We start from the raw sequence: 10,165 nt of genomic DNA, 5'->3' as shown, positions 1-10,165 counted from the left end.
TTGGCAGGAATCACCCCTGCCTTAGACATGCTGGGAGGGACCAGAATCTTTAAATCACTCAACTAATCTGAGCACGAGGCGCTCAGCTCTCTCTGCTTTGGCGGTGGGGGGTGTGGGCCCAAGCTGCAGCTTGTAATTTACAATAAAAAGAACCTCATGTATTTACAGCAGAGCCTGTTTATTCCTGATCTTTTGGGGTTTGCAAACTGGGCAGAACAGGACCCTCTTCTGATCCACTCAAAGAGCCCATTCACTCATAGGCATCTCACCTCTAGGAGGAGCCAATGTCTGGGTCTGAGTAATCCTAGCTACACCTGAGGTCCAGTTGCTGAATGACCCTCTGGTTGTCTGGCTCCCAAATGTTGTTCTAACAAAGGCAAGTAGCCTCAGTTATCCATCCTGATGGCGATGGCAGCTGTGGACAACTAAAGGAGCAGCTGAAAGTTCAACAGAGACCAAGAAAAAAAGGAGGGGAGGGGAGTGGAAGAGAGATGACAAGAAAGTAGAGAGCTGACAAAAACTGTAAAACTGTGAAGGAGGGGCTGGAGAGATGGCTTAGAGGTTAAGAGCACTGGCTGCTCTTCCAGAGGACCCAGGTTCAGTTCCCAGAACACATGGCAGCTCAAAACTATAATTCTTGTTCCAAGGGATCTGACATCCTCACACAGACATATATGCATAAGATAAAAACAAAATATTTAAAAAAAAAAGCTGTGAAGGAGTCAGAGAGGAAAACCTGCAGTCTTCAACTACAAGGGTTCCAGAGAACTGCCTCCAAGGGTCTTAGATTGGGCCGAAACGCTGGCTGCTGCTCTAAGCCAAGGGACCTGATGCTTGAGGCTGGCATATCAGTTGCTCCTTCCACCTGCTGCTGGAGGAGACATACGTTTTAGAGGTTAGCATCTGAACAGCTTTCTTCCCATCTACCCAAGATCCCTCTCCAGGCAGAGCAAAAGTTGTTAGCTAATCCATGACAATAATATTTTCTACAGCTGGTTTCGTTTGAATAAGATTTAATTTACTTGCTTTAAACAATATTACATATTTTAAACTCTAGACTTTTTATGAGAATAAAACTGTTTAGGCAAGCCCTAACAGAATATTGTGATCCCTGCAATACACACAGTCTGTACAGTATGCAATATTTTTGTGGGGATGTATGCTGATTATTTTTTGTCAATTTTACACAAAGAAGAATCATCTGTGAAACAGGAACCTTAGCTGAGGAATCGCCTCCATCGGAGTGGCTGTGGGCATGTCTGTGGGACATTTTCTTAGTTAGCAATTGATGCAAGAGGGTTCAGCACAGTGTGGACAGCACCACCCCTATGCAGATGGTCCTGGGTTAAGTAAGCAAGCAGACTGAGCAAGCCCTGGCAAGGCAGTGAGCAGCACTCTTCCATGGTCTCTGCTTCAGTTCCTGCTTCCATGTTCCTGCTTGAGTTCCTGCCCTGACTTCCCTCAGTAATGGATTGTGCTGGGGAAGGGGGCAGGGATGGGAACCAAATTAACCCTTTCTTCCCCAATGTGTTTTTGGTCAGTGTTTTATCACAGCAGTAGAAAACACACTTAAGACAGAAGGCAGCATCTCACTATGTTGCCCAGGCTGACTTAGAACCCCTGGGCTCCTGAGATCTCCTGCCTCCGTTCCCCTAGTAGTGAGACTGCATGCACACACTCTACATTAAAAATTTTGCAATCTATTTTCAATAACTCACAGGAAACCTACAAGGTTCCTGAGGCCCTTCTCTCTGTTCATAGACCAATAAACAACAGCAGGAGAGAAGGGACTCTCTCATGGAGCTTCCTGCACATTGTACAGGAGCTGCAGAAGCCAGCCTTCCTGAGTCCTCACCTGTGCTGGGAAAAGGACTCCCTTTTTGTCAATAATCACAAGAAACTCCGTTCGCCGAGTTAGACTGGATTCCTAGCTGTGTGTGTGTGTGTGTGTGTGTGTGTGTGTGTTTGTGTCCTCTGTGCCCTCTCTGGGATAAACAGACCTTTTTGTACGTATCACAGAGCGCCAACAGAAAACAGAGAAATCAAAGCTGGATTGCAGCTGAGGAGAAACAGGTTTATGCTATATCAAGGTCACTGTCATCACCATGCCAAACTGGAAATTTCACCACTGTCTGGACATTTGGACACATTTTATTAAGAATATAATTTTCTCTTTGTTTTTATGCTCTGTAGTAGCACATGGTCTCAGTCATAACAATGTGAAGCCTTTTTGTCTGGCAAGAGGAAACAGGGGAGGGAGGCCCAGGCAGTTTCTTTTACAGAAGAGCTCGCTGATTTATTAGCACCTGTAATGATGGTTTACTTGACGTACAGACCATCATGCACCTAGCATGCTGCCTGGTTCTGCCCTTGCTCCTCCACCTGGCTTAACTCAGATACAGCCATGAGAGCTAGCATATGCAGGGAGATGCTGCCTGGCTGTAGCCATGGCCCTTCTGCAGAGATCTGCGTTTCCAGCTAAAGGTCCGGGATGCTGCACATGCTGCTTTGCTCCTAAAGGATTTAACCCAAGAGCGGCTTCTTTTCCACAGTTATGTAGACAAACAACACGATGATGAAAATGCCAAGGATGGCCAGCTTCAAGCTCCATGGGAAGCTAGTCTGTAGGTTCTGGCATAGGAAGCTGTTCCAGGGGTTCTGGTATAGGAAGCTGCTCTTGGGGCTCTTGTCCTCTTGGCAGTAGTCCTCTTTGGCAACACACCTACACTTGATCTTCGGGCATGGTCTTGCAGCATACCTGTGGAGACATATCAGAGGCTCTTAAGATCGTAATCGGCTGTTTCCTGATCACCTCTTAGGGCAAATGTGTGCAACTCGGAGGCCCATGGGAGCAGCCCTAGACCCACTGAGAATCTATGTTAAGGAACATAACTATAAACCCATGGTGTGGTCAGGGCATGGGAGGGCTCTCGGTGCTACAGAATATTTCCTTCCACTGTTACCTGCCTCTGAAATACTAAGTGCTGGCAAAGTCTGGCTCCAGGTTTCTGAGTCCCCTTTGGAAAGCTGTATAAGTTTTGGTGGTAGAGCTGAGGCCCTGTGCTTGTCTCTGCACAGGCTCATCACTGCCTTCCTGGGGGATGTGGAAGTGCTTTACATCCCCCTTAACATCGGCATTTGAAAGAGTAGGAGGGTTTAGAGCTCAGTGGAAGCTGAACCATCTGGGTGACCTTTGACCTAATGACTCCACTACTCTAATCCTGTGAGACTAATTAAACTCTCCTCAGAAGTCAGAGAACGTTAGCCATGGAAGGCAAAAGGATCATAGGTTCAAAGTCATCCTTAAGGGCTGGAGAGATGGCCCAGAGGTCCTGAGTTCACTTCCCAGCAACCACATGATGATAGCTCACAACCATCTATAATGAGATCTAGTGCCCTCTTCTGACATAGAATGTACGTGCAGATAGAGCACTCATATACATAAAAATAAATGACAAATAAACATTAAAAGAAACAAACAAACAACACAAAGTCATCCTTAGCTAAAAAGCAAATTCAAGGCACCCAGGGTTATATATGACCCTGTCTTAAACAGGGTCAAAAAAAAAAAAGTTATGGAATTTTCTAGAACATTAGAAAGATTGTTGTTTGACTGAGTCATAGATTGGTATTTGGAGATTGAACCTAGGGCCTCATGCTCCACACTTTAAACTCTGCTTCTATGCAGTGAAATCACCTATTATCTGGCTTTTATCAAAGCCACGTCCCTTTTAAAAGATGAACTCTTATCCAGTTTCCAAACCACAAACAGTATCGAATCTTTCCAGATGACCACAAATGAGGATATGGGTTCTGGTCTGGGCTCCTAGAGACTTTAGCATCTGCTCTACATCCCCTGCCTTCCAATACCTGTCTTCTTATCTCCAAAAACGAATGACAAGATACAGACTTTGGCTATGAAATTTTCTGGTCTCACAAATATGTCTTCTTTCCAGTAGGTTCTCTTCAGGTTCAAGCCCTTCACAGACATCTGAATAATGATTTTACCTCCAATAATGTCTTTGTCTTTTTACACTACATAAGGTTTTACTTGAGACTGGGTATGTACTTTGGAGAACTCTTGGCTAGTATGCCCAAGGCCCTAAGACACAAGAACACCAGGCAGGGTTTACCTGACTCCCTTTGTGGGTTTCTGGCTCAGGCAGCAGGTGTCTACGACTCTTCTTTCACCAGGAGAAGCCTTGGGTCTCTGACATAAGCAGAAAGAAAATGCCAACAAGGATTTATTTGCAATGTCTTGTAATCTGGCTTTCGCTGCAGGGGGATCACACCAGGCACTTTAATATTCGTTGTGTTTGTATTTGTCTTTCCTTGGTGGTCAGCGAAAGCGTCCAGGACCATGAAGTGATGTTTTACTTCAGTGGCTCACGGAGGACAACAGACATGAGGGGGACTAGACTCACATGGTGAAAACAGCAATCTGTTACTAATCATTAATTCCATTTTCTGTCTTTTTATTATTTTTCTAATTTGTGGCTTGGCAATTGTTTTCTTTTTTCTTTCTTCCACTTTAAAAAATGTGGGGTGGGGGTGGGGGCTGAAGTGATGGCTCTTCCAGAGGTTCTGAGTTCAATTCCCAGCAACCACATGGTGGCTCACAACCATCTATACTGGAATCTGATGCTCTTCTGGCATCTAAGTGATCTACAGATAGATCACATTTACATGTAATTTAATTTATATATGTATTTTTTTTAAAGTGTGTGTGTAGGGTAGCAAAGCAGATGCTGAAGCTAATAGCCAAACTTTAGGCAGAGTGCAGGGAATCTTATGAAAGAAGGGGGAGACAAAAAGACCTGGAGGGGACAGACTCCATAAGGAGAGCAACAGAGCCAAAAAAAGTATACAACATCATGTGTGTGCCTTGCCCAAGGAGGCTAAAAGAAGGTGTTAGATCCCCTGGAACTACAGACAGTTGTGAGCCACCATGTGGGTGCTGGGAACTGAACCCAGGTTCCCTGGAAGAGAAGTGCTCTTAAACACAGAGCCATCTCTGCAATCTAATTTGTTGTGTTCTGCAGATACTGAGACCATCACACTATCCAAGCCACAGACCACTAAGCACGGAAGGATGCTGTGGAAGCACTCCATTAATTGGATATTAGTCAGTTGGCTCTCATGGGACTATATCCTGTTTCTCTTGTCCCCCTTGAATCCTGGGACTTGAGCAAGAGTAGGCCTTCCACCACCATTGTGCTGTTCGAGGCATGGGGCAAACAGTCAGTTACTGACTGAAGAGGGAGACTGGCTGCCTCAAAAAAACAATAGCTCAAGGCCAACCAAGGGGACATCTAACCACAAGACCAAGAGGCTGGGTGTGTGGAACATGGGACAATAGAGGGGACACTGGCATCTTAAGGTTACCAGAACAAAATGCCTTGGTCTCTGAATGTTGTCATGATCCTCACTTGAGCACCTAAGTCTGGTGACTAGGCTGTCACAGATCCATCAACAGATCTAAGAACTCTGGCCTGGTAGGAAAAGAAGGTATGACCACCCTACCTAGTTCTGAACACAGCCATGTGGCTGCAGTCATATGCCCTTCCTTCTCTGTCCTTCCCAGAGAGAAGCTCTCACTAGTGGCCTGGATGCCCAAACAGGGCCTGAAGCTGTGCCCTCTCCCCTCGTGGGCCTGCTGGTAGGTCCAGCCAGACCTCCTAAGCAAAGGTTCTCAGGCACAGTACTCCTCCAAAGCTCCCACAGCCCTGCATGCTCAGCAAGAGGTATTTTGTGCTGTTCCCAATGGTGCTGGAGAATCTTTTTATTGTGTAAGTTCTATTTAAAAGCCTTTGATTAAGATAAAAATTTAAAAATACACAAAAGTAGACAATAATGTAAAGAGCCTCTGCACATCTATCACATATATCACTTTTTCTCCTGAGGTTAGAAATAGGAATGTTAAATAAAGCGCTTAAGATAGAAGTCTATTGCAAAATAAAATTACAGGATTTCACGGCTCTTAGGCAATCAAATACTCCCTCCTTTCTCTTCCTGTCCTAAGTCGTGTTAGCTCCTTTATTCCTTTCCTTCCCATTTTGTTGAGATGACATCTTGCAGTGGTGCCCAGGATGGCCTGAATCCCTGGACTCAAGCCATCCTTGTACCTTAACATCTCCTGACAAGCTGGGCTGCAGATGTGGAACACCATACTTGCCTGGCCTAGTTTTTGTTTTGAGACAGGGTCTCTCTGTGTAGCCCTGGGTGTCCTGGAACTTGCCATGTAGACCAGGCTGGTCTCAAATTTAGAGATCCTGCCTCTAACTCCTGGTCTATCTTGTTTTTTTTAATAAATTGTTTCTATATATTGTTTATACATACATATGTATGTATATATCACAGAGTTCTTGTATAGCATATGTGAACAGTGGACTTTTTTTCTAATACAGAGTAATTATGGCCTGTCCATTTGACTGTGTAGCCATCACAACAACTACTAAACTACTAATAATGTTAGAAAGCTGTATCTCAGGAAAAGGGTCACCAATATGTCACCTGGTGACAGTAGAAAATCTTATACAAACAACAATGACAGCTGTGCATACTCTGGATCATCATAAAGATAAACCTAGAAAGAAACAACAACAAAAAAAAAAAAACAAAACAAAACCAGATTTTGCAACAGTTGGTGTCTGTAGCTGACTTATATTTCATCTTTTTTTTATTTTTATTTTTTTACTTTTTGATAAAGGGTTTCTCTGTGTAGCCCTAGAATTCACTTTGTAGACCAGACTGGTCTTGAACATGGAGATCTGCCTGCTTCTGTGTCCCAAGTGCTGAGATTAAAGGCACATGCCACCACTACCACCAAACTTTATATTTCATTTTTAAAAAATTCCTTTTAGTGTTATACTTTGATCTCCAACATAAATACCATTTACAGTGTAACAGAAATATACTGGAGTTCATTACAATAATGACTGAGCTGGGGTATACACCCTGGGGAGAGAGTGTCCTTGCTTCCTTTTCACCTTTTCTCATTTGAGAAGAGAACCCACCGCATATCCGTAGCTGGCCTGGAACACATTCTGTAGAGCAGGCTGGCCTCAGACTCATCTACTGCTACAACTAAAGAATCTATAACATGATCAGAACTTAGTACCTGGGCATAGTGGTGCACACTTGGGATGGTAGCGCATGAGAATCTGAGGCAAGAGGATCCCTTCAAATTTCAGACTAGACCAGACTACATATGGAGACTTTTTTTCTTTTCTTTTTTCTTTTTCTTTATTTCTTTCTTTTTCTTTTTTTTTTTTTTTTTTTTTTTTTTGACAGTATTTCTCTAAGTAGCCCTGGCTGTCCTAGAACTTGCTCTATGAGTTCCAGGTTCCAGGCTAGCCTAGAACTCACAGATACCCATCTACCTCTGCCTCTGAGCTAGGATTAAAGATGTGAGCCACAACCTTGCTGGAGATCTTAGTAAAACAGAATAATTAAAAAAAAAAAAGGTGTAGAGCAGAAGGAGTGTGCAGTCTCCCTTGCTCCTTCACTCTCTTCGTTACATGCCTGCATGCAAGTCAGAGAATCCTCTTTCTCAGTAGACTAGAGCTGACCATGGCTGCCATGATCAATACAAGAAGTCAGAGATGTACCAATACAATAACCCACATGCTCTCTCTGCATAATACTAGCTATGGAAATAAACTCAGTCTCAAAACTAGCCTATGAGAAAGGAGCTTCTACAAAGCTTGTTCATAGATGAGGAAACAGAAGCGTGGAGCATGTCAGCAGCTTGCTCTGGTGAGGGGACAGTGCTAGAAGGCAATGCTAGGAGGCAGCCCAAGATGTGAGTCCTTGCTCAGCACCAGACAGTACGTCACTGCGGCTCCATTAAGCACTTAGAAACAGTATGTTCTGAACACCTATTATCTTGGGCATGCAGTGCACCTCAATTCCCTGAGTTCTTTAAGATCCCAGGAACTAATTATGGACACTAATTTGCAGATGGAGAAATAGAAACTCAAGACGTTAACTGATTTGCTCTAATACAGTCAATAAAGGACTAGTTAAGTTTGGTTTTGTTCTTTTTTTTTTTTCTTCTTCTTCTTTTTTTTTTTTTTTCTTTTCTGTTTTTGCTTTCGTGGCACTGAAGATAGCTCTGAACATGATGGGAAAACTTTCTGACTGAGCTCAGCAGCCAAGCTCTGATACTTAACATCTTAAACCCAGATATTATGGCTTCACACCTTTAAAGATATTTTTTCTTGTTAGGAAAATTTGTCATTGAAAACATGTCAAATATTTCTTAAAACTTTCCATTAATTAATACATTATCAAATCATTATTTTACTGTGAAAGCAATATTTGCAGTCATTAGTTCCATTCCTAGGCATTTCTGGAATAGCTTTTTTCTTAAGACTCTTCCAGGTGGATTATTTTAGAGTAATTCCGCCTACTTAAGAATATATTGACTCTGAAAGTGGATTGTATATGAGATACTGAGTTACACTGTTATATTCTAATTAACTACAAAACATTGGGCTACCATCTAGGGCCAGAATAAACAACAATCACCGTGCAATCTCATTAAGTCATTTTGCAACTAAGAGCCACATTTGGGGCTGGAGAGATGACTTAGTGGTTAAGAGTAGGAACTGAGAGATGGACAGGAAGAGGAAGGAGGAGGAGGCCAGGATGTGTTCACCTGGAGAAAACATCACATGGGCAGAGGAAGGACTCCAATAATGGCATGAAAAGGCCCAGATGGAGAATATAAGCAAGTACCATGGGATTACGGATGAAAGGTGGGTTACCATGATGGGAGGTCAGGGTCCTTCCTGCCCTCCTAGATTGGTATGCCCTGGAGAATGGTGGCATGCCTGCCCAACTCAGCACCAGAAGTCACAATCCTAACCCTAGCTCAACTCAATGCACAACAGGAAACAAAGAGCCTTCAGTGGATCCTTTGTGGTTAAAATCACAAATCACAAAGGAAGACAACGTTTGTTTTTTCTATCAGAAGAGTTGAGCAGCTGTCTTGTAAAGGAGGCCCACATATGACCTCTTTCGGGTACTTGGGTATTGCAAAAAGTATACTTTCTGCTACAACATGATGTCATTGTGGTTAGCCTGTCTTGCTTGGCTCTCAAGATCTCCTTGGGTACTTGAAATTGTACTAGTACTACATAATCTGCTACAAAAGATTCATTTTTGGGTTTGTAGGAGGCTCTCAAGGGATCTCATGAGTTCCTGATATTGTACTACATTTCCTACTACAAAAGATTCATTGTGGGTAGCCCAACCCATCCTATCCTTCCTAATAAGGTTAATAAATATCACCTGGGTTGCATGAATTACAGTTACAGACCCTATACTGCACTCAGTGCGGTACAAGGTGGCTGATCTTCAGGGAACCCAGGATGCTGACTGGAAGGATCTGGTGTTCACGATGAATCACAGTCTCTTCTTCTTGGACATTTCTCCCTTCAGGCTGAGACTCCTTTGGTTCTCCAATACCAGGCTTTGGGAGACTATGGGCCATTGTGGTCACCACAGGAATGTTAGCAGCTGCATCTCTCTGGCTGTGCTCAGAGAGAATTGGGAACCAGAGATTACCAAGTGAGCAGGAACCACTGAGGCTCTATGAAGAGGATTCATGCCAAGGGCACAGCAGCCATCCTGAAGAACACAGGGACGAAAAGGTCCCCACAGGTTCCCCAGCAGGAAGAGACATCATCATTTACTAACATCATCAGAGACTACAGACTGCTGGGGCCACTGCAAAACCCTGCAAAGGGTGATCAGACTTGAAGCAGGCATTCTCAGGGATCATAGGCTCCAGTTTCCTTCCCCAGGCCATGGATGGATCCACTTGCCTCTGTCTACCAAGTGCCAAGCTTTGAACTGTGTGCCACAGTGCCTGGCTAGGAAGAACTCATTTTTATCAGGGACATAGTCACTGTCCTCTACCACATGTCTAGAAAATACTGAATAAATTGTTAAGACATCTGAAGCAGCTGGCAGTTCTCTTCTTTGGGAATCAGACTACTTGACAATAATGGAAGGGAGGTAAAGGACTGGAGGGGAGGTGTTGGCCAGCAGAGTGAGGAAAGGAGGGAAAGACAGAATAGTAGAAACTGAGTAAAGTGTTTGCAGGGTGGTGACACATCGGGGGAGGCCATGGTGCTGTGATTATCATGGAGCATGC

At 43.8% G+C, this 10,165-nt stretch overlaps 1 protein-coding gene across 4 annotated transcripts in view; it reads right to left on the bottom strand.

The window, feature by feature from the left end:
• Positions 1–1,005: 1,005 nt before the first annotated feature.
• Lemd1 (LEM domain containing 1) overlaps positions 1,006–10,165 on the bottom strand; it is a 36,504-nt gene continuing 27,344 nt past the window's right edge. For 3 of the 4 annotated variants that reach the window (XM_021636408.2, XM_060364264.1, XM_060364263.1), the window contains exons 6-7: positions 4,134–4,210; positions 1,006–2,758 (exon numbers count right to left, since the gene is read on the bottom strand). In XM_021636408.2, the coding sequence (XP_021492083.1) occupies positions 2,524–2,758; positions 4,134–4,210 (312 nt within the window). In that variant the 3' untranslated portion in view covers positions 1,006–2,523. The remainder of the gene's footprint in view (positions 2,759–4,133; positions 4,211–10,165) is intronic. The other variant, XM_060364265.1, reaches the window with a different exon arrangement.

Source organism: Meriones unguiculatus, chromosome 11, assembly GCF_030254825.1.
Source record: "Meriones unguiculatus strain TT.TT164.6M chromosome 11, Bangor_MerUng_6.1, whole genome shotgun sequence".
Taxonomy (NCBI): Eukaryota; Metazoa; Chordata; class Mammalia; order Rodentia; family Muridae; genus Meriones; species Meriones unguiculatus.
Note: the sequence above shows the minus strand (reverse complement) of the source record. Positions and strands in the feature narration are given on the sequence as shown.